Source organism: Saccopteryx leptura, chromosome 4 (assembly GCF_036850995.1).
Source record: "Saccopteryx leptura isolate mSacLep1 chromosome 4, mSacLep1_pri_phased_curated, whole genome shotgun sequence".
NCBI classification, from domain to species: Eukaryota; Metazoa; Chordata; class Mammalia; order Chiroptera; family Emballonuridae; genus Saccopteryx; species Saccopteryx leptura.
In genome coordinates, this window is record NC_089506.1 from 21,655,600 (window position 1) to 21,679,642 (window position 24,043).

The 24,043-nt window shown below is 50.9% G+C and overlaps 1 protein-coding gene across 2 annotated transcripts in view; it reads right to left on the reverse strand.

Moving 5' to 3' along the window:
• The window catches only part of MFHAS1 (multifunctional ROCO family signaling regulator 1), a 75,438-nt gene that overhangs the window by 4,420 nt on the left and 46,975 nt on the right, over window positions 1-24,043 (reverse strand). Inside the window, exons 2-3 of one of the 2 annotated variants that reach the window (XR_010751021.1) lie at window positions 13,552-13,678; window positions 3,569-3,679 (exon numbers count right to left, since the gene is read on the reverse strand). Coding sequence is in view for 1 of the 2 variants with exons in the window: in XM_066380265.1 (XP_066236362.1) it covers window positions 13,552-13,678 (127 nt within the window). In the remaining variant the exon portion in view is untranslated. The remainder of the gene's footprint in view (window positions 1-3,568; window positions 3,680-13,551; window positions 13,679-24,043) is intronic. The other variant, XM_066380265.1, reaches the window with a different exon arrangement.

Here is a 24,043-nt window from a genome sequence, read left to right on the forward strand (position 1 = left end):
CCTGGCCAGGGCACATAGGAGAAGCGCCCATTTACTTCTCCACCCCCCCCCTCCTTCCTCTCTGTCTCTCTCTTCCCCTCCCGCAGCCAAGGCTCCATTGGAGCAAAGATGGCCCGGGCGCTGGGGATGGCTCCTTGGCCTCTGCCCCAGGCGCTAGAGTGGCTCTGGTTGCGGCAGAGCGACGCCCCGGAGGGGCAGAGCATCGCCCTCTGGTGGGCAGAGCGTCGCCCCTGGTGGGCAGAGCGTCGCCCCTGGTGGGCGTGCCAGGTGGATCCGGTCCTGCGCATGCGGGAGTCTGTCTGACTGTCTCTCCCCATTTCCAGCTTCAGAAAAATACAAAAAAAAAAAAAAAAAAAAGATCCACTCAAGCCCCTAGAACCCTTCCCAGTTCCGGCTGGGAGCATGCTTTCCTCTCTGTGCCTCCGCAGAACTTTGTTGACATACCTGTCACAGCAGGTATCACATGTTCGTTGTAATTATTCACAAGATTGTCTGGTTATATCTTTGGTCCTCATTCTCCCCAAGGAGGCTAATAGATTCTTGAGGGCCGGGTCCATAGCATTTATTTCTGCACCTTCAACACCTGGCACAATGCCTAGTAGAGGTCAAACACTCAACATATATCTGCTGAATGAATGATTTAATAAGATGTGATGAAAAAGTCACAGGTAAAAGAACAGCCAAGCTACTCTAAGCTCATTACTATAATGGAGGTATATAAGAAATATTAAAGAGATGTGAAGAAAACAGTGACCAATTATAGTAAGAAGCGCTGTGGATAGCTTCTCAAAGGAGGTAGCACATGACCTTGGCCTCAGGAACAATGGACCTTCACTGGGTAAGAAAGAAGGGGTGGCGGCCAGCTGAGGACTGAAACCCTGCCAGGGGCACAGTATGGCTGACCCCCTTCTGCAGTAAGGGAGTGTCACACATGTCAGCAAGGTGGCTGGGATCTGATTGTGAATCATGCCCAGGATTTTCTTTTTTTTTTTTATAATTATTAAGAGGTGGGGAGGCAGAGACAAACTCCCGCATGCGCTCCAACTGGGATCTACCCAGCAAGGCAAGCCCCCCATCAGGTGATGCTCTACCTGTCTGTGGCCGCTGCTCTGTTGCTTGGCAACTGAGCTATTTTAGCACCTGAGGAGAGGCCATGGAGCCATCCTCAGTGCATGAGACCAACTTGCTCAAATCATTTGAGCCATCGTTGTAGGAAAGGAAGAGAGAGAGGAGAGAGAGAGAGAAAGAAAGGGGAAGGGTGAAGAAACAGATGGTTGCTTCTCCTCTGTGCCCTGACCGGGACTCGAATCTGGGACTTCCACATGCCAGGCCAATGTTCTACCACTGAGCCAACTGGCCAGGGCCAGGATTTTGAACTTGAGACTATAATCACTAGGAAGCCCTACGGAGAGAAGTGACAGGGTCTGGGTTGAAAGATAATATTGGTTTGAAGGACAAAAAGACTAGATAATAGGAGACCAGCTGAGACTCAGTCCCAGGAATCTTGGCAAAGAGAGGTGGCCCCAGAGGAAAACAGGCTGAGGAGAAAGTTATGTGGCCAAACCACTCACGTCAACACACAGAGAAAAGGGTCACAGGTCTGCATATGGAGCAGAGGGAAAGTGTGGACAGACTCCTAGCTTCCCTGGAGGGCACAAAGCACGGGCTGATAAAGAGCTTGGGCGAGGAAGACACTAATTCACACCTCTGGAGCCTACAGGAAATCCAGGGGGTGGCCAGGGAGGAAGCTGGAAAGAGAGGCGGGGAGATGGAGCGGGAGGTCAGCTTGAGGACCTCAGCCCCAGAATCCTCAGGTTCTTTACTGAACAGGCATTGCTGGGATGCTGCAAAATCATTCAAGGTGTTTAGAGCTTAGGCTGGGACTGAAGCCGTCCCATGATGCATTGACCAGTTCTTTTATTTTCCGTATTCTGACGCTTTGGCAGCTGCAACCTTCCCGACCCGGAGCATCGGCCCTCCCAGGGTTAGCCAGTCCCAGAGAGAGTGCACAACTCAAATGGGAGCCAACTGATCCAGAGCCCACGCCCCAACCACCTCCTTTATCGGCCCTCACACTCCCAGCCACCACCCGCTTGCCCTAAACACCCGAAAAGCCCGGCGCCAGACAACCAGGGACAGTCCCTGTGGCCCAGAGCCCGCTGAAACGATCCAAACCGGCCAATCCCCAGCCTGGTCCCCCCGCCTGTCTCTTCCTTCCCACAGAAACCACAACACAGGCTCTCGCCCGCAGTTCCTCCCTCTCTCTCTGCCCCATGACCGACCGGGTGTTTCCCCATGTAGGTCCCTCTCTCCCCCCCCGGCCCCCCACCATCATGGCCTGTCTGTCCTTTAAGGAAATGTGAGTAATAAACCACCTTTTCAAGGGCAGCCATTTCCTGACCTGCTGGCCTTACTATCCTGCCCATGTTCTATTAATACGCTTTATTTGAAGACAAACGTGGAAGGAAGAGCTTGCTGTGAAAACAGCACTGCCCTGGGAGCCACAGTGTGGATTTCAGACCCAGCCACGCACTCTGTAACTGCGGTTGTGGGCACATAGCTTAGCCTGGGGCTCAGTGCTCCCGGCCCTCTGGGGCTCACGGGGTTGCTGGGGGGAGCAGATGAGTCGGGGACTCCTGAGGAGTTTATCCAGGCACAGGAGGCGTGGCCCTAACATGAAATAACTCCCATCACTCACCTCCTCTTTAGCTCACACTGAGTGGGCTGGGGACTGATGTTCACTGAGGAATGGCGGGTGGGCAGCTTACCAACAGACCTCCATGCACGCAGAGGGGGAGGTAAGCCAACGTCCTCACCTACCTGTCCAGCGCTCACATGTGCCCTCCTTGGGAGGGCGCCCGAATTAATATGCTAAACATTGCTGGGGAGTCAGAGGGTGAATTTTACTTGAGAATCTATATTTTCATTTTGAAATGTTGTTTTTTATTATTATTTTTATATGCCGTCCCCAGCGTACACCACTAATAATTCTGAGTAGAAATAACAGTGACCAAATCTACTGGGTGCTATTTAGTCAGCGCAAGGAATAACGCTCAATGTACTCTCCACACCAGTCTCCCTTAATGCCCACGGGAAATCCATGAGATGAGCGCTTCTGTAATCTGCACCTGACAGATGTCTACCTCCCAGCTAACAAGTCGGAAAGATCCAAACTCCGGAAGTTAATTCCAGAGCCCATCAAACTGCCTTGAGAAAATAAATACAAACACGGCATTTAGAAAGCTATTTGCTGTGCTAATCAACTTGAGCTGTTCCTGATGTTATCATCTTGCATCACATTCAAGTAATTTTTTTAGATGACTTTTTTTTCCAACAAGGATCTGATTAGTGAATATGCAATATTATCACAAACTAGGCAAAAGAATCAAGCAGTTTCCTTATTCTTAATTCCCAAATGCGTCTCCATAATAAGTAAAAGGTTTGTAATCTGTCTTGCTCTGCTGAATCCGTTCACCCCAAACCCTCCCCTCCCTCTGTCCTAAACTCTGCACATCCACAGGGCGCCCTTCTCTATGGAAGACACCCTCTCTGCTTCCCAGAGACTTACCCTTAAAAACTGGTGCTCCTAAAGCCACAGATTGGGTACAGTAAAAATGATGGCATAAGGGAAAGAAGCACTATCTTTTCCACTTAATTTTCCAAGAAAGTATGGAGATACCTAAGCAGAGAAGGAACAAAGTCCAGTATCAATGTGGCTGATGGGAGACTAAAGCATCCAAGACACACTGTCCTCCTCACCTGTAAGAGCCGCCAGGCAACCGGCTACCTCACTTTTTGCAAAGAACAAATCAAATAGTCGTGCTAGATGCCCCAGGGCCAGGCAAACCCCACGGCGAGCTTCCCCTCCCTCCACGGTTTAAAAGCTCTGTGGTCAGTGAAAAAGTCCCCATGGTGATAACGCCAAATGCATCTCACGCCACTATTTAAAACTTCTTTTCTTAAATTACGCTCATATTCACTCTTCTGAATGTGCTTAAACATTCTTTGCCTGTTTATTTGGTGAGATAAAGGCCACAGATTCTTCGTCCTACTTTATATAAAAGGCAATTTCAACTGGTCTTTAATATCCCTATGTCATAACAATGTAACTGCCAACATTCCTATGCAACGCAATCACTGTATTTTTGAGAATACTTACAACAGTGCGTAACTGGAATGTGACTGGGATCTTGCTTGAATGGGAAAGCTGCAGTATATACACAATAACCAAGGTTAAAAGGGAACTGTGAGGCTCAGTGTCTCAGCCTTGCCTTTCATTACTAGCGGTACTTTCTGGAAAAGGAGAAAGCTGACCCCAACAATTTTCACACCCGCCCGTTTTGTTTTCTTGTTAATTCTGTAACACATGACCTTCCAGAATCAGATTTAAGTTCCTTCTTCAATCCCGCTACTCCACATATGATGGAGCCCAGGCAGACACGGTCTCAACACAAGACAAATGGCAGCTGTCAGGATATAAAAGTGATATATCCTCACTTCCTGTATGTTCAAGGGTCAGCCCATTAAGAAACCGCATGAAGAATGTGGGTTGCATTCCAGTATGCCTTAAGGTAAAACATTTTCATATGCTAACCTGTTGAATTCTTTTAAATGACAAGCCATAGATCAATTGGCTTATCTGGCAGTTTTTCAGAATATATACGTTAATTGGTAGGAGGCAGGTTTGTCCTAAACCTCTTTGGAAATGGGGAACATTCAAACATGAAATGCACAAACTGCTATGTGCCCAATGCTCACAACTCTCCTTCTGAATTGGAATTGCAGTGGCTCACCCTGCAGAGCCACAGGCTGGGGATAGGAATTCACAAAGAAAAAAAAATTTTAATAACATTTTAAAATTATGCTTCTACTTTCTCCTTACTTTTCCCAGTGAAAGAATATTTTTGCCCCTGCTGACCCCTAATGGCCAAGGCTCAAGAGCCCTGGAAAGTTTCGGGTCGGTTAGGCTGCCACTCAGGCATCCCGGGGGATAAACATATGAAGTGACGGGTGTCTTCATTCACGAGGTGGTGGGATTCCTTTCACATTGTACACATATGATAAATCAGCTCGATGTATACTTTAAATAGCTTGCAATTTTATATGTCAATTGTACCTCAATAAAGCTGACAAGAAAAAGATCAGAGGTGGCCAGTGGTTAAGGGGAGAATGGAAAGGGGGGAACACAGAGGATTTTTAGGACTGTGGAAACCTTGCGATACTGTAATGTGTATGATACATGTCATTCCACATTTTGTCCAAACCCACAGAATGTCCAACACCCAGCGCAAACTCTTAGGTGAACTACGGACTTGGGTGATAACGTATCAGGGCAGGTTCATCCACTGTACCCAATGCTCCACTCTGCGGGGTGCTGATCAGGGCGGCTGTGCACCATCCACTGTGACCAATGCTCCACCCTGCGGGGTGCTGATCAGGGCGGCTGTGCACCATCCACTGTAACCAATGCTCCGCTCTGCGGGGTGCTGATCAGGATGGCTGTGCACCATCCACTGTGCCCAATGCTCCGCCCTGTGGGGTGCTGATCAGGGCGGCTGTGCACCATCCACTGTGCCCAATGCTCCACCCTGCGGGGTGCTGATCAGGATGGCTGTGCACCATCCACTGTGCCCAATGCTCCACCCTGCGGGGTGCTGATCAGGGCGGCTGTGCACCATCCACTGTGCCCAATGCTCCGCCCTGTGGGGTGCTGATCAGGGCGGCTGTGCACCATCCACTGTGACCAATGCTCCGCCCTGTGGGGTGCTGATCAGGGCGGCTGTGCACCATCCACTGTGACCAATGCTCCACTCTGCAGGGTGCTGATCAGGGCGGCTGTGCACCATCCACTGTGACCAACGCTCCACCCTGCGGGGTGCTGACATCCACTGTGACCAATGCTCCACCCTGCGGGGTGCTGATCAGGGCGGCTGTGCATCATCCACTGTGACCAATGCTCCACCCTGCGGGGTGCTGATCAGGGCGGCTGTGCACCATCCACTGTGCCCAATTCCACCCTGCGGGGTGCTGATCAGGGCGGCTGTGCACCATCCACTGTAACCAATGCTCCGCTCTGCGGGGTGCTGATCAGGGCGGCTGTGCACCATCCACTGTACCCAATGCTCCACCCTGCGGGGTGCTGATCAGGGCGGCTGTGCACCATCCACTGCGCCCAATTCCACCCTGCGGGGTGCTGATCAGGGCGGCTGTGCACCATCCACTGTAACCAATGCTCCACTCTGCAGGGTGCTGATCAGGGCGGCTGTGCACCATCCACTGTGACCAATGCTCCACCCTGCGGGGTGCTGATCAGGGCGGCTGTGCACCATCCACTGTGATCAATGCTCCGCCCTGCGGGGTGCTGATCAGGGCAGCTGTGTACCATCCACTGCGACCAATGATCCGCCCTGCGGGGTGCTGATCAGGGCGGCTGTGCACCATCCACTGTGACCAATGCTCCGCCCTGCGGGGTGCTGATCAGGGCGGCTGTGCACCATCCACTGTGCCCAATGCTCCACCCTGCGGGGTGCTGATCAGGGCGGCTGTGCACCATCCACTGTGCCCAATGCTCCACCCTGCGGGGTGCTGATCAGGGCGGCTGTGCACCATCCACTGTGCCCAATGCTCCACCCTGCGGGGTGTTGATCAGGGCGGCTGTGCACCATCCACTGTGCCCAATGCTCCACCCTGCGGGGTGCTGATCAGGGCGGCTGTGCACCATCCACTGTGACCAATGCTCCACCCTGCGGGGTGCTGATCAGGGCGGCTGTGCACCATCCACTGTGACCAATGCTCCACCCTGCGGGGTGCTGATCAGGGCGGCTGTGCACCATCCACTGTGCCCAATGCTCCGCCCTGTGGGGTGCTGATCAGGGCGGCTGTGCACCATCCACTGTGACCAATGCTCCGCCCTGCGGGGTGCTGATCAGGGCGGCTGTGCATCATCCACTGTGACCAATGCTCCACCCTGCGGGGTGCTGATCAGGGCGGCTGTGCACCATCCACTGTGCCCAATTCCACCCTGCGGGGTGCTGATCAGGGCGGCTGTGCACCATCCACTGTGACCAATGCTCCGCCCTGTGGGGTGCTGATCAGGATGGCTGTGCACCATCCACTGTGCCCAATGCTCCGCCCTGTGGGGTGCTGATCAGGGCGGCTGTGCACCATCCACTGTGCCCAATGCTCCACCCTGCGGGGTGCTGATCAGGATGGCTGTGCACCATCCACTGTGCCCAATGCTCCACCCTGCGGGGTGCTGATCAGGATGGCTGTGCACCATCCACTGTGCCCAATGCTCCGCCCTGTGGGGTGCTGATCAGGGCGGCTGTGCACCATCCACTGTGACCAATGCTCCGCCCTGTGGGGTGCTGATCAGGGCGGCTGTGCACCATCCACTGTGACCAATGCTCCACTCTGCAGGGTGCTGATCAGGGCGGCTGTGCACCATCCACTGTGACCAACGCTCCACCCTGCGGGGTGCTGACATCCACTGTGACCAATGCTCCACCCTGCGGGGTGCTGATCAGGGCGGCTGTGCACCATCCACTGTGCCCAATTCCACCCTGCGGGGTGCTGATCAGGGCGGCTGTGCACCATCCACTGTGACCAATGCTCCGCCCTGCGGGGTGCTGATCAGGGCGGCTGTGCACCATCCACTGTACCCAATGCTCCACCCTGCGGGGTGCTGATCAGGGCGGCTGTGCACCATCCACTGTGCCCAATTCCACCCTGCGGGGTGCTGATCAGGGCGGCTGTGCACCATCCACTGTGACCAATGCTCCACCCTGCGGGGTGCTGATCAGGGCGGCTGTGCACCATCCACTGCGCCCAATTCCACCCTGCGGGGTGCTGATCAGGGCGGCTGTGCACCATCCACTGTGACCAATGCTCCACTCTGCAGGGTGCTGATCAGGGCGGCTGTGCACCATCCACTGTGACCAATGCTCCACCCTGCGGGGTGCTGATCAGGGCGGCTGTGCACCATCCACTGTGATCAATGCTCCGCCCTGCGGGGTGCTGATCAGGGCAGCTGTGTACCATCCACTGCGACCAATGATCCGCCCTGCGGGGTGCTGATCAGGGCGGCTGTGCACCATCCACTGCGACCAATGCTCCGCCCTGCGGGTGCTGATCAGGGCGGCTGTGCACCATCCACTGTGCCCAATGCTCCACCCTGCGGGGTGCTGATCAGGGCGGCTGTGCACCATCCACTGTGCCCAATGCTCCACCCTGCGGGGTGCTGATCAGGGCGGCTGTGCACCATCCACTGTGACCAATGCTCCGCCCTGCGGGGTGCTGATCAGGGCGGCTGTGCACCATCCACTGTGACCAATGCTCCACCCTGCGGGGTGCTGATCAGGGCGGCTGTGCACCATCCACTGTGACCAATGCTCCGCCCTGCGGGGTGCTGATCAGGGCGGCTGTGCACCATCTACTGTGACCAATGCTCCGCCCTGCGGGGTGCTGATCAGGGCGGCTGTGCACCATCCACTGTGACCAATGCTCCACCCTGCGGGGTGCTGATCAGGGCGGCTGTGCACCATCCACTGTGATCAATGCTCCGCCCTGCGGGGTGCTGATCAGGGCAGCTGTGCACCATCCACTGTGACCAATGCTCCACCCTGCGGGGTGCTGATCAGGGCGGCTGTGCACCATCCACTGTGACCAATGCTCCACCCTGCAGGGTGCTGATCAGGGCGCTGTGCATGTCGAGGCAGAGTGTGCATGGATCCCCCTGTGCCTCCTGCTCAGTGTTGCTGTGAAGCTGAACTGCTCTAAAAAATAACGTCTATGTTTGAAATCACTACCTATACTTAGAAAAAAAAAAGGCACGGACTTCTGAGGAAGGCTAATCTTCCTCCGAGCAGTTCTAATTGCCCTCTGCTGCCCAGTAAACAGGAGGCTGACAGTGTGTGTGTGGGGGAGGGGGTTGCAAGTTTAGGCTGAACTAGGCCAGGGATAACATGTATCTACAAGAATTTCTCTCTCTCCCTCAAAAATTAATAAACAATTTTTTTAAAAAAGCACCATCTCAAGATTTAAAAGAAAAGCATTTCTTTAATATTACAAATCTGTTCAATATTAACACAACAGGCCGCAAAACCATTCAGAAAGTGATACTAAAAATATGCATTGATTGCAGGGAGCTAAGTGTTGTATTAGACACAAGTGACTACAAATGGGCAGGCAGTTTCTCTTTAGGGTGATGAAAATGTTCTAAACTTAGACTGTGCTGACAGTTGCAACTATATTAGCAATCACTGAATGGGCCAGTTTTATGGTATGAAAGTGTATCTCAATGAAGATTTTAAAAATGTATCAGAGTCAGCCCTTGCTGGTTGGCTCAGTAGCACAACACTGACCAGCATGTGGATGTCCTGGGGTTCAATTCCCAGTCAGGGCACACAGGAGAAGTGCCCATCTGCTTCTCCACCCCTCCCCCTCTCACTTCTTTCTCTCTCTCTTTTCCCTTCCTCTCCTCTATCCATGGCTCAGTTGGAGCGAGTTGGCCCCCAGCACTAAGGATGGCTCCATGGCCTCCACCTCAGGCACTAAGAAGAGCTCAGTTGCTGAACAACAGAGCAACGCCCCACATGGGCAGAGCATTGCCCCCCAGTGGGCTTGCTGGGTGGATCCCGGTCAGGGTACATGCAGGAGTCTGTCTCTGCCTCCCCTTTTCTTACTGAATAATAATAATAATAATAAAGTATCAGAATCTATATTCTTAAGAATATTTTAGAGCAACCCAGCAAATTTGCTGCTAGATGCTCATCTCAAATGCAAATATCCCTGGAAATCAGTCCAGGATAGCCAAAGTATGGCAATGACATATCTCTGTCTGGTAATTGGCAAAGCAGACAAGAAGCCACTGAGCCCCGCGGAGGGTGAGGTGCAGGAGGGACAATTCACCGTATTTAGGGCAGGAAACCTCTCCCTAGCGGAGTGTCTGCACTGAGCCCAATCACCCACCACCAACACAAGTCAGGAGAGTAAATCTCGTTTTTTTAAAAAGTCACTATCTGCTCTTTATTCTCTGTCTCTCCCAACTGGAGAATAAAACACCTGGAACATTATTTCTTTTTAATGAGCAAAAGAAAAGCTTAGAATCAGTAAGGAATATCCAGTCCAATAACCTTCATCAATGGCTTTTCTTTATAAAGCACACTGGGCACCATTACTGTATACATGGGGAAAGGCAGGCAGCTGAACGACAAGTCTCTGACTTGGTCTACAAAGTAGAGGAGTAAACTAGTCAAAGAAGAGCTTGGAATGTCTTTTTTAAAACCACTGGGCGGGCCTGACCTGTGGTGGCGCAGTGGATAAAGCGTAGACCTGGAAATGCTGAGGTCGCCGGTTTGAAACCCTGGGCTTGCCTGGTCAAGGCACATATGGGAGTTGATGCTTCCTGCTCCTCCCCCCTTCTCTCTCTCTCTCTCTCCTTTCTAAAATGAATTAAAAAAAAAAACAAAAACAAAAAACCAAAAAAAAAAAACCACTGGGCGGTTGAGATTAATGACCTACAAGCCGGGTGATGAGTCTGGTATGCCCGGAACAGTTCTGGTTGATGCCTCTCGTCCTGGCGCAGTGAGTACGAATAGCCCTCCTGTAGCTCCCAATCCTTCCCTGATCTGAACAATAAATCACGTGCTCGGCCCGACAGGTGAATTGCGGGTGGAATGGGTTGTGCCAAATCGGTTTGCTCAGTGCTGCAAGCTGGTTTTTGCCCAGCGAGGCTCTGCGGTCAAGGATAAGGCCCACTGGCGGGGGAGAGCCAGCCACCCGCACAGATCACTCCGCAGTGACCGGCCTGTTAACTCGGCTGGAGCTCCGAGGCCAGTGCAGCAGCCTTAGTCTCCCCGTTGCTCGTGCCTGTTGGGACCCCAAGTGGAATACTCAGGCTCCGACTCCAGTGTGTTCATGTTACAAACATCAGTATAAATAAGTCAGTTCTCTCTAAATCTCCTGCTTCCAACCTATTGGCATCTCCTTGTAAGTCAGACCTCCCACTGGGCCTGGCCTGGATGTGTTTGTTTTCATAGCTACTCCTCCATTTAGAATGGAGACTTATACTCAAACCTGCCGTCCCCTATATCAGACTTCTTTTTTTTTTTAAATCCATTCACATAGCTAGGTCAAAAGCAGTTCAATCCTAAAGGCAGTCTCTCCAGCATCTAGATGTCTGAGGCGAGGTGGCTCTGATTACCCAGGGCTTTCAAGACTTGTTCACTGAGGTATAATAAACTGTGTGTGAGAGAGGGGCTGAGAGCATTTTTCCAGGTTGCTGTCAGTGACTTTCTGTGGCAGTACAACAAGAGACCCACAGGAAAACCCTGATAAAGCTCCCCGTCACTGCGGTTTCTTGTGCAAATGGATATGGTAAGTCCCAGCCCTATCGCGCCGGTTAAATGCCACATGGCTATGGCAGAACAATAGGTTAACGTCTCTCCCGGCTCAGGAAAATCTACACCAGTGCAAAGGGCATTGAACAACTGTGTCTGTCATCCCACACCCTGCTGTTTTCGTGATGTCCCCCTGTCCGTCCCCTCGTGTACCTGAAAGGGACCGATTGAAAGAACAGTAAAATTTCTGTTGTTTGAGATGCTGAGGACTGGGGATTTTCTGGTTAATAGGACATTTCTGTGTAATCCTACTTAATATTTAAAAAGCACTTCAAGTTTTGATAATGCTTTAAGGTCTTATTAGTGAAGAATGATACTATCTATATTCATGTTAGCAAAAAATAGCATTCTGAATATAATGGCCTTAGATAACAGTTTCTTTGGGTGTTCAGTGATATTTCCCAGGAGAGAGAGACTCGGGATGTTCTGTCTAATGAGTCACCCAGTTTGGAGAAAAGGGACAGCAGTCGTCTATTGCAATTGTTAGTGAATGAGAGAGTCACTGAGACCTCCCTCCCCCGCAGAGAGCAGAGCCAGGGCAGGGCAGCCGACACCCCGGGGACTGAGGCTAAGCTCCCATCACACAGCTCTCCACACAGCAAGTTCCTCCCCTGCAGCCTGATGGCAACTTTCTCCAGACGAGAAGACAGGCCACCACCTTTAAATGTGAACTCCCAACCTCCCTGTAGAAAGCTTATATGTGAAAAAAAATTTCTATGTGTTCGGCTAGGAACAAAAAGGAAAGTTCCCTGCACGAACACTTTGCTGGAATGGCAGCCCCCAGATTCACGAGATCGGCTCCAAGAAGACCCGTGGCTGAGACTTTTCAAGTTCTGCTGTAAGAAGCGATCTCATCTCACTTTAAAAGTGTTTTCACTGTTTGGATCTTAATAGTACAAAACAACAACAACAAACAAACAAATACAACAGGATGAGTTTTAGCTGGAATACTAAGCTAACACACTATCCAAAACTTAGTCCACACATGTCCATGCTGGGCCTTTGTCCCTTTCGGGGAAGAGGAGTGCGAGCGGCCCCACCTCTGATCGTCGGGGACCGACGCCGAACCAGAGACCCAGAGGAAGAACAACCCACGACAGACTTTCTAAGCTCTCCTTACTTAATGGGCCCTCACTATTCCCTGATGTGCGGGCCCACTTACTTCTGCAATGGCAGAATTAAGACCATCCATCAAAAAAATGATTTTTTTTTGGCTGCACACATCTGCAAATATAGTAAAAACCAATGAATTATACACTCTTGATGAGTGAAATATGGATTTAAATGCTATCTCAATAAAGCTGTCAAAAGGCTCTGACTTCTTTTTCAGTAAAAGTTATAAAAGCTTGTAAATAAGAAAAAAATTAAAAGATTGTAGTTTGCTGCATAAACCATGGTGTTGATGTCACCCAGATAACCTGGTCTGCCCTGGGGACAGGGGGACGGTGCTTTTCAAATTGTGCTGAGATATACAGTGTGTCCGTAAAGTCATGGTGCACTTTTGACCGGTCACAGGAAAGCAACAAAAGACGATAGAAATGTGAAGTTTGCACCAAATAAAAGGAAAACCCTCCCAGTTTCATACCTATTCAGTGCAGTTTGATGTGGGCTCATGCACAGATTTTTTAGGGCTCCTTAGGTAGCTATCCCGTATAGCCTCTACACACTCGTCACTGACTGATGGCCTACCAGAACGGGGTTTCTCCACCAAACTGCTGGTTTCCTTCAACTGCTTATCCCACCGAGTAATGTTATTCCTATGTGGTGGCGCTTCGTTATAAACGCACCAATATTCGCGTTGCACTTTGGTCATGGATTCGAATTTAGCGAGCCACAGAACACACTGACCTTTCCTCTGTACCGTCCACATCTCGACCGTCATGGCCGTGGGCTGCTCCGCTGTCTACACGGTGTTATGTCATCATCTGCGCATGCGCATATGCTGCCACATCATCCTACAGAAACTGGGAGGGTTTTCCTTTTATTTGGTGCAGATTTCACATTTCTAGCGCCTTTTGTTGCTTTCCTGTGACCAGTCAAAAGTGCACCATGACTTTACGGACACACTGTACTTGAACTTGGCTCTTTGCTATCACAACTAATGAGGTAGGATCCAGAGGGAGGGACCGGGGCCACCCCAAACAGAACTCACTTGGAACAGGGGCTGATCACAGTCGGTGTAGGTGGGTAAACCAAGGCAACATTCACGCGCTCGCTGCCGTTCTTGGGGCAAATGATCTCTGCCACTCCTTCCGGTCTGGGCTGACTCAGCAGCTCCCCTGCAGGAGGAGAGAGAGAAACGCATTAATGAGAGGTGCCCCCCAAATGGGCCCACCTGACAGAGGAGTCCAGTGCTGGGGGTGCAGGAAGCGCAGGGTCTACAGACAGACCCCCCCCCTCCAAAAAAACGAAGACGCAACCAGAACAGCGCTCCCACTGGCGCTGCTGAAATTCTCGTCCACATCGCCATGGAGAACGTCTGCGGGTGGTGGCAGGACGGCCAGCGTTCCAGACAAAGACAGCATCTGCCGCTATTCTCCTCACCTTCCCTTTCACAGACCCACTCCAGAGATCTTTATCTGTATGTCAGGCAAATCGAGCCCGATCCCCAGAGCCCAGGGAAGCAAGGGCTGCCGAGGAGGCGGTCACAATGAGCCCTGGGCAGATGGGAGGCGGGAGCCCAGGCAGCTGTCAACCAAGCCCGGAACACACGACCTGGAAATGCAGCCAACCAAAGGTGTTACCAAGGTAAACAGCCCAGCTCCGTGCGGGCAAGTAGGTCTGCGTGCGGATTTAAAAAAAGACCAGCACGATGCTGTCTTCTGAGTGATGGGGTCTAGTACAAATAGATAATTAACATAATAGATTAGCACAATGCCCAAAGGAAATCTGGGAACTCTGCCTGCCCTGAATATTTCTCTACAACAAAATCATTAAATCCCTTCCTTAGTCTCCTCCCCCTCGTCCAGCGGCCCCTTCTCTGTCCCCACGGCCAGCGGGGTCCTCTCGCTCAGGGAGAGTCCAGTATCTCGTTCTGGGCTGACGATGGTACCTGTGGTTGCCTAAAGTCACCTCCTTACCCACCCAAAGTAAATGCACCGAGCCCAGGGCACAGAATGTATGCCAACTGGAGACAGACGCGACTGAAAGGAAAAAGTCAGCCCCAGGGTAGCCATCACCTGTACCACGGACGGGGAATTGTAGAGACCCCAAAGTTTAGGCCAGTGTGTGATGACACAAAAGCCCTTTGCCTCAGGACAGCGCATCCTGAACGCCGAGCCTTCAGAGGTCACACGGCCAGACGTGCCCCCGGCCCCAGCATGCGTGCGTCCCGTTTCATCTTCACCATGGCCCTCTGGGCTCATCCTCACTTTACCAACAAGAAGCCACTGCTCAGGGAGGCGAGGTGGCGTACCCCAGGGCCAGAGCGAGCAAGTGGCAGGCCTGGCACGTGACCCTGGGAGCCCGTCTCTGGGGCACTCACCCTTCGCCGCCCCTCTCCAATAGCTCCCCAAAGTGGGGACTGCTTCTGTATTCCAGAACACATCTTTCCTACAAGAACGATCTAACAACACTGTTTCAAAATGGTGAGCTAATTAAGCATGGACGTCCTTGTGCTTTCATGAAAGACATTGACTTCCTGGTTTGAACAATAGGAATTGAATGTGATGTGAATTCCTTAACCAAACTACTGCAAACATCAAAGGACTGCACAACTTAATGTACCATGCTTAGCTTATAACAGAGATACCTGAGCGATATATCACAACTCGGCTCCAATGCCAGTTAGGAAAAGATCCCAACATGTAAAAATGCAAGTTAAAAATGTAAACATGAAATGTTATCTAAAAAAAAAAAAAAAAGGAACCAAAGTAACAGTACATCAGAGCTAGACTGAAACTTGGAAGCCATCCAGCCCAAATACCTCTCCTCAAGTCAGAAGAGCTCTCAGTCCCACCGATTTGCTCCACGGCCCAGAGAGCCGTGAGTCTTTAAACCAAGCAACCCGCCACAAACCACTGGGCTAGACCTGCAACAAGAGGGCGCGCGGAACACCCAGGCCTGTGAACGCCCCTGCTTCTGGACTGCCCTCTCCTGATTCCTCTTCCTGATATTTTCAGTTTGAACTTTCTGTCCCAAGAGTACCCACAGGGCTTGAACACAGACTGACTGGATCTCTCTGGAAATTCCGGATGGAATTTCACAGGGACCTCAGCTCTGTTCGCTTTCAGCTGCCCAAGGGCCCAGGATCCAAATGCAGATGTCAGCACCCATGCCAGGCACCCATCCTTGGTGTCAGCCAGGCACGGCGGGCTTTCTTGCTGGGTACGTTGTAGGTTTTGGAGACCAGTTGCCAGAAAATTTAAAATAATTTACAATAGCCTATTACGCATTGGTTGTTAATTTCTATTAAACCAGCAGCTTTCCTGTCCCTGTCCCCCAGCCCCCAGGATCATGCAGACCAGGCAGCTGGTTTTGTCTGGTCCTGCACCCAGCAGCATGGCCAGCCGTCGAGACAGAGCACAAAAGGTGAAGGCACCAAGAAGCTTTGTGGATGTGGAAACGTCACTTGATGCTACCGCAGAGCGAGCCACAGACAGAACAGTTCACAATCTCCAGCGACAATCATCCACTCCAAGAAGCTGCTGCCTGGCAACAGCAGTCTCAGGACTGAAGAAACGCACCCAACGGCTAAACTTAGAAAATAACAGAAACCGCTATTTTCTTCCCAGCCCCCGCAAAAACCCATGTCATCACGAGTACGAAGAGTGGTTCATAACATGTGTCACCTACTAAAATAAGACACTCAGCGGCTCACGTCTCTTGAACACAAATTTGATTCTGAAGTACAGCTACTCATTGAGTATCCAAATAGGGAGCCCTCCCTGTGTGTGAGGAGCTGCGAAAGAGGCAGGGATGCAGGAGAGAAAGGCAAGATGTCTGACATGGAGGGTCTTAAGTCGAGAAAGTCAAGCAAGTCCAAAAAGAGAACGACAGTCCTGCTTGATGGGCGCCCCCAAGGAAAATTATGAGTTGCCAGAGCAGCACTGAGAAGGACAGACTAATACTAATTTGTAGGGTTGGAAAAGGTCTCGAAGAGTAGGGAATGCTGACTTAAAAGACCCAGTAACATTCACTGTTGGAATGGAAAATAGATAACGCGTGCACTCTCCAATGCCACCATGACATCAAACGTGAAGCTGGAGGACAAACACAAATTAACCTCGGAAGAAAAGATGATCACAGTAGCAGGTAACATTTATTGAACATTTATTATGTGCTTATGCTATCAATGTAGTATCTCAGTCCTCACGACCCACCTTTGAAGTTGGTCCAGTTATCATCCTCACTATGTAGAAAAGTGAGGCTCGGAGCGGTTACACTCATCAGCGGTCACAAGGAGACGATTCCAGGCAGAGAGAATCACTAATTCCAAAACGTGAATGTAGGACGATGTCCAACTGCCCACAGAAGATCCTGGCACGGCGAGACCACGGGTGACGGGGAAGTAGACATGGACAGGACGCAAGGTAGTGAGGGCCAGATCATGGGGACTTGGTTTTCACTCTAAGTGGTAGGGAGCCCTGTGCAAGATTTTAACTGGAGTGATGACAATGACCTGTTTGATCACTATGACCAAGTGTAGGGAGGCAAAGTGAAGGCAGCGACCCCCATGAGGAGGCCCCCGCAGGAGCCCAGGTAAGAGATGGCGGAGCCCGGTCTGGAGAGGGGCCGGTGGAGGAGACTGGGGTGCGTTCTGCAGACACTCAACAGGACTGGCCAACGAGCTGGATGTGGGGGTGAGAGGCAGAGAAGAAGCAAGGATAATTCCAAAGCTTTGGTTTGAGAAATTGGCAGGTGGTGGCACTATTTACAAGACTAAGAGAAAAGGTGGTTTGTAGGAAGGGGAGAGATTAAGAGTCCTGTTCTGGCCCTGTGAGGTTTGACTGTAAGACAGACATGGGAATCCGCATTCAGTGTGTAAAGACAGGCACTAATCGGGGTTCCCAGGGAAAGGTAAGGCCGGCAGTGGAGATCTGGGAGTCATCGGCCAATAGCTGATATGTAGAGGCACAAAAGTAGATGACATCACCTAGAAAAGTGAGCCGATGAAGAAGAGAAAGAACCCATAGACAAAGCCCCGAGGAGCTGAAAACTGAGAGGCTTGGAAGAAGCAAAGACCAGTCAGGAACTGCCAGGGGGGGAAACAAGAAGGGGGCTTCACAAAAGAAAACCAACTCCTTCCACAAAGGGAAGTGATCGGCTGGGCCAAATTCTGCTGAGCGGACAAGAAAAAGAACCACAGAAAAGGGAGCCCTGGGCTTGGAGGTCACTGGGGCTTTTGACAGATGTCGCCGCCTCAGCAGGAAGGTGGGGTTGGGTGTGTGACTGAGGAGCCTTCGGCTCGGGAAGGAAGGGGAGGTGGAGCGGAGTCCAGGACCAGAGACGACTCTTCAAGAAGCTGTGAACTGTGCTGTCCCCGCCCCCGTGCGCTGTGAGCTGGGAATACCGCGACTGGAAAACATAATTGGAGAAGTGGACCTGTTCCTCTGGCTTTCCTCCAAGGCTCCACATCTGAACTACCCAAATGAGCGGGTGGGCTGCTGGGGGAGCGAGTGACTGGGAGAAGGAGGCAAAGATCGCGAGGCCGAGGAGACGGAGCGGAGCAGGGAGCCGCCCGCGGAGGGCTCTGCACGGAACTGCTATTCTGAAAAGATCGGCAGGAATGTCCGCTCCTTCCCTGTGCCGGTTCCATCGGAAGAACGCCATCTGTGCGCTAGACGGCTCCATTTCTTAAAAAAATAACACCGAAATAACAACTGTTTGCTATTTGAAATAGACTTTTATCAAAAAGGTAAAAGCCGACTAAAATGCTTTCATCACACTAATCAACTTCACGGATATGCAACTGCTGGTCCTAGAGAAACAATCCAATGTCGCTGACCCTGCAGTCAGACAGCCCTAGCTCCAATCCCGAATGAGATGTACTGGTCGTGTGGGTTAGGCAGGGTCTGGTCATGAGACAGAAACCACAGAGGGAGGCCTAATATAAACAATCACAGACTTTTTACGGGGAAATGATCATCAAGAGGAAAGAGAAGTCTAAAGAACATCTTAAGACCAAGGGAGATTATCTAAGGAAGATAAACTTGGATGGAGGAGAAGTCCTCCCCAGGCTGGCTGGACAGCACAGCCCCCGAGATGGCGGAGAGGTCAGCTGGGCCTCCTCGGGCCATACTAGTCCGCAGCTGACCGAAGCACAGCCCCCGAGACGGCGGAGAGGTCAGCTGGGCCTCCTCAGGCCATGCTAGTCCACAGCTGACCGAAGCACAGCCCCCGAGACGGCGGACAGGTCAGCTGGGCCTCCTCAGGCCATGCTAGTCCACAGCTGACCAAAGCACAGCCCCCGAGACGGCGGAGAAGTCAGCTGGGCCTCCTCAGGCCATACTAGTCCACAGCTGACCGAAGCAAGCAGGAGCCTGTCCTCTGGGCCCCAGCAGAATTCCCAGGAGACCTGGGGAGGACACCCGCAGATCCAGCAGGAACCTTGCTGCTGGGCCACCGGCAGCTGCCGGGTACCCGCCGACACTGTCCGACACGCAGCCACACACACTCCGAGGGAGTCCTGGCTTCCGACAGGGGTCTCCTGAACTTCAGGGTTGCTGCATTCATATTCTCCTGCGAGCAGCGTTGCTTTTGGCTCAACTAGTTCCTCTTGAAAATGAGTCAAAGTGATATAGAACCATGTAACTAGACAAATCCTATGGTATGAATTCCAAAGGCAGCCGCAAAACTTACACCATCAGAGAGTGTGAGCCTCTTCTAGAATTGTGTTTTCATTTTGGCTAGACAGTCTTGCAATCCTTCACAATGTCGAACTCCAGTGAGTCCTAGGCAGTTTCACAATGCCCAGTTACTGGCTGAACCCTCAGGTCCAGCTCTGATTCTGAATGCTGGGACTTTTTATTTTATTTTTTTTTACAGAGACAGAGAGTGAGTCAGAGGGAGGAATAGATAGGGACAGACAGACAGGAACGGAGAGAAATGAGAAGCGTCAATCATCAGTTTTTCATTGCAACACCTTAGTTGTTCATTGATTGCTTTCTCATATGTGCCTTGACCGTGGGCCTTCAGCAGACCGAGTAACCCCTTGCTCGAGCCAGTGACCTTGGGTCCAAGCTGGTGAGCTTTGCTCAAACCAGATGAGCCCACTCTCAAGCTGGCAACCTCAGGGTCTCGAACCTGGGTCCTCCACATCCCAGTCCAACGCTCCAACCACTCCGCCACTGCCTGGTCAGGCACTGGGACTTCTTTTTAAGGAACACTCAAAAATGCCCTTCTATGCCTTGGACTTTGTGGATTATTTGTAAAGTCTTATCAGTAAGAGAGTACAATCTATAAGCCAAACAGAAGCTGGCCCATGGGGTTCTTCGAGATGCCCTTGAACGAGGGGCACAACTCAGTTCCTACCTGCCGTGAGTGTGCACAGCCTGGTCATCAGGTTGACCAAGCAAACTAACTTTCAACACTTTGCTTCCACTTCTTCCCAACATCCGCCAACGTGGTGTCTGTGGGGACAGTGACAGGAAGAAGGAATAACACGTGAATTCCTCTGACTCTTCTGATGACCGATGCCCCTGAAGCCACATGCGGGCCCCACGCTGGGCACGAATAACTGACAACTTTAATTTTTCCTTTTATGGCATCTGAGGGAAGAAGTTGAGCTTTTCCTTGTGTAGCCCAGTTCCTGACAGAACATGACTGTCCTGATAGTAACGGCTGCTTGTAATTACACAGAGCTTGTTCTCTGTTTGCGTGACTGACGGGCAGAAGGCGACTGAACAGCTCGGGTAGGCTACGCCAAGGGGCATGGGCGACTGAACAGCTCGGGTAGGCTACGCCAAGGGGCATGGGCGACTGAACAGCTCGGGTAGGCTACGCCAAGGGGCATGGGCGACTGAACAGCTCGGGTAGGCTATGCCAAGGGGCATGGCCTTCGGTCCAGCGGCTCCTCCCTGAAGAACCACTCAGGTCTCCTCTGGATCCAAGGAGTTGTGACTTGTGATCACAGTGCCCCTTCCAGAGCAATGGACTAAAGTTCAAGGAAAAAAAAAATCTGTTAACATTTTTTTTCAAATCTCTGCCTGAGTTTAGTCATGTCCCTTGTGTTACAAACTACCACTTCCCTTCCCTAATGTCTCTTTTTGTTTACTTGTTTGTGTGTGTTTATTTGCACACATCTGACCTTCTTTCCTCCTGCTGCCTCCTGCTGGGCTATTGAAATGCCCTGTGCTGCAGCCCCCCTCCCTCCTGGGCAGGGGAGGAGAAGCCCAGCCCGCCACCTGCAGACTGTGCTTCTGCCTAGACCCTCTCCACCTGCTGGAAATGCCTCGGGTCTCCAAACCTCCCGAGTCCCTGAGACGCGTCCCTCCCCAGTGCCAGGCAGAAACTTTGGGATGATTCCACTTTGAAGTCTGAGGCTCCGATCAATACAAGATGAATATCCCTGGCGCCAGAATAAACATCGGGGACAGAGGTAAACCTGGCTGACGTGGCATTTATTAATATGTAGGAGAAATGACTCTGGGGAAGCTGCAGAAAGCTAAGGCGCCTACCAGGAAGGACTTAGCTTTTTGGTTCTAAAAGGGTGAACAATAGCAAAATAAAAGATTGTTTGCTATCAAAGTTCTTTCTACTGGCTGTTCTCAGCATCTTCATCAGTGTCACACGAAGCCAGAAAATACACAAACTTCAATAACACAAAAACAACAGATCCTGTCTTTATTTTCTGTATGAGATTTTTCTAGAAAGTCTAAAAATGAACTGCTCTGTACCCTGAAAACACTAAACCATCAGCATCATTTGAAGCTTAAATGAGGCGGTTTTATGACACAAAAGCATTCGTATTGATGGCAAGCACACTTTCAAAGCTCCATACCCACAAGTGGCAAGGGTTGCCCCAAAAAGGTGTAGGCAAATCCATGCAAGTAAATCAAGAATGGGACACACTGTGAGAAGGTAAAGCTTCCTTCTGAGGCGGAGTCTGAGAAAATAGCTAAGGCCTTCTACAACACTCTTCTCTCAGTAACAACAAAGAAATGAATGAGCGAGTCATTAAATAGATACAGGGTAGGGCAAAAGTGTTTGTATGGAAAATAATACAACATTAATAAGTAATACAAAAATAAACTCTGTGTTTTGCATACTCACAACTATAAGCCTACTTTTGCCCTACCCTGTGCGTATACCTCACTGGAATCATGATCAGGAGTTAATTAGCCACTGGTTCAGCCTATACTGTTCTCTAATGCCCTACATATAGGCACGTCCTTCAGAAAATGCATGGGAATACTGTTCTCTAAGGCCCTACATATAGGCACGTCCTTCAGAAAATGCATGGGAGTACTGTTCTCTAATACCCTACATAGAGGCACGTCCTTCAGAAAATGCATGGGAATACTGTTCTCTAAGGCCCTACATATAGGCACGTCCTTCAGAAAATGCATGGGAGTACTGTTCTCTAAGGCCCTACATATAGGCACGTCCTTCAGAAAATGCACGGGAGTACTGTTCTCTAAGGCCCTACATAGAGGCACGTCCTTCAAAATGCATGGGAATACTGTTCTCTAATGCCCTACATATAGGCACGTCCTTCAGAAAATGCATGGGAGTACTGTTCTCTAATGCCCTACATAGAGGCACGTCCTTCAAAATGCATGGGAGTACTGTTCTCTAATGCCCTACATAGAGGCACGTCCTTCAAAATGCATGGGAGTACTGTTCTTTAATGCCCTACATAGAGGCACGTCCTTCAGAAAATGCATGGGAGTACTGTTCTCTAAGGCCCTACATATAGGCACGTCCTTCAGAAAATGCATGGGAGTACTGTTCTCTAATGCCCTACATAGAGGCACGTCCTTCAAAATGCATGGGAGTACTGTTCTCTAATGCCCTACATAGAGGCACGTCCTTCAGAAAATGCATGGGAGTACTGTTCTCTAATGCCCTACATAGAGGCACGTCCTTCAGAAAATGCATGGGAATACTGTTCTCTAAGGCCCTACATATAGGCACGTCCTTCAGAAAATGCATGGGAGTACTGTTCTCTAATGCCCTACATAGAGGCACGTCCTTCAAAATGCATGGGAATACTGTTCTCTAAGGCCCTACATATAGGCACGTCCTTCAGAAAATGCATGGGAGTACTGTTCTCTAATGCCCTACATATAGGCACGTCCTTCAGAAAATGCATGGGAGGTTTTATGCCACCCGCTCCTCCCTGCCCCTTAAGAGGTCTGACCCCATCTGACCCAGGTCAAAGCTAACCTGGGCGGAGGGACAGACCGCCCTGCCTCATCCCGCATTCACTCATTTCACCTTGCCTCCCCTCAGACGCGTGCGCCTACCACTTGGATCCATTTTCATTGCTAAGGGTTTATATAAATACAAATCCACCCAAGAAAGGAAAAAATATTTCCCTTTTCCTGCTCTGGATAAAGTTCCAGCAGACTTGGCTGAGGATTAGACATGCTTCACAGATCAAAGTGTGTTTGGGGGAGCAGGAGGGAGGGAGGATCAGAGCCCAGACCCAATCCGCCTTCCCTCTCTCCAAATGCAAGTCAGGATCACGAAGAGCCCTCACTGCCAGAAGGGAGTGCTTTCAGAAGGCAACTCTCTATTTGGATAGCCTGTCACCTACTTCTTACTGAAAGTGGTTCCAGGCTCAGAGAAGTCAGTGCAGACGGCCTGAAAGTATTCAGTCTGAAACTGTCTCCCTCCAACATTAGCTTTCTTTGCAACTGAAAATGGGAGGAACGTTTTGTCCTGAACTGAAATCTGAAAGACTGGTCCAGCAGGCTAAATCAAAACCTACCCGACTGTGAAATACTCTGGGGGACACCTGAAGTCCTTAGAAATGACCAGAAACCATGTATTTTTCTTCTCATCTCCTAACAAGGGAAGATGACAAGAGTTTCTGCAGATTCATTTGCTCTGAGAAAAGGAAGAAGGAGGAGGAGTGAGTGTCAGGCTGGGCAAGGGGAGCCCAGAAGCCCCCAGAAAATCCATGGAAGTAACCCCTAGACAGGACCACAGAGGCTGAAGGCTGGAAGGAAGCGCGAGATGGTTCGACTTCGTTACTTGGCTCATGAATAATATCTCCCACATGCAGAATCCAGCAATCCAGGGAACGTGGTCCAGCTGGGCCCTCTCCCAGCACGAGCTTTGCTTTATCTACTCCCCTACCCTAGTTTCATTCCCAGAAGATCCAGCCAGGATTTGAGGCCACTCTGAACAAACAAAAAGCATCTATGGTGATCTGAAAAGCAACAAATCGCACCAACAATGGACTGAGCACTCCTGAGCTTATCTGGCCTCTTGAAGGTTGTAATTACGGAGAAAGAGCTCTTCACACGTCCGTCCGCCATGCTCACCTGCAAGCCAGTGCAGCCGGCTCCCAGGATGAAGCCTAAACGCAGACAGAGAAAAGGACACAATCACAACAGCCTTAAAGCCAGGCATAAAGAATGGGGTCACCAAACAGGACCAGACATCAGAGGCAAGGGCTGTGCCTGAGAAGCCGCGTCTGGGGCAGCTCAGTAAATAGGAAAACCACCACTTAACTTGGCCACAGGCCACGCCAC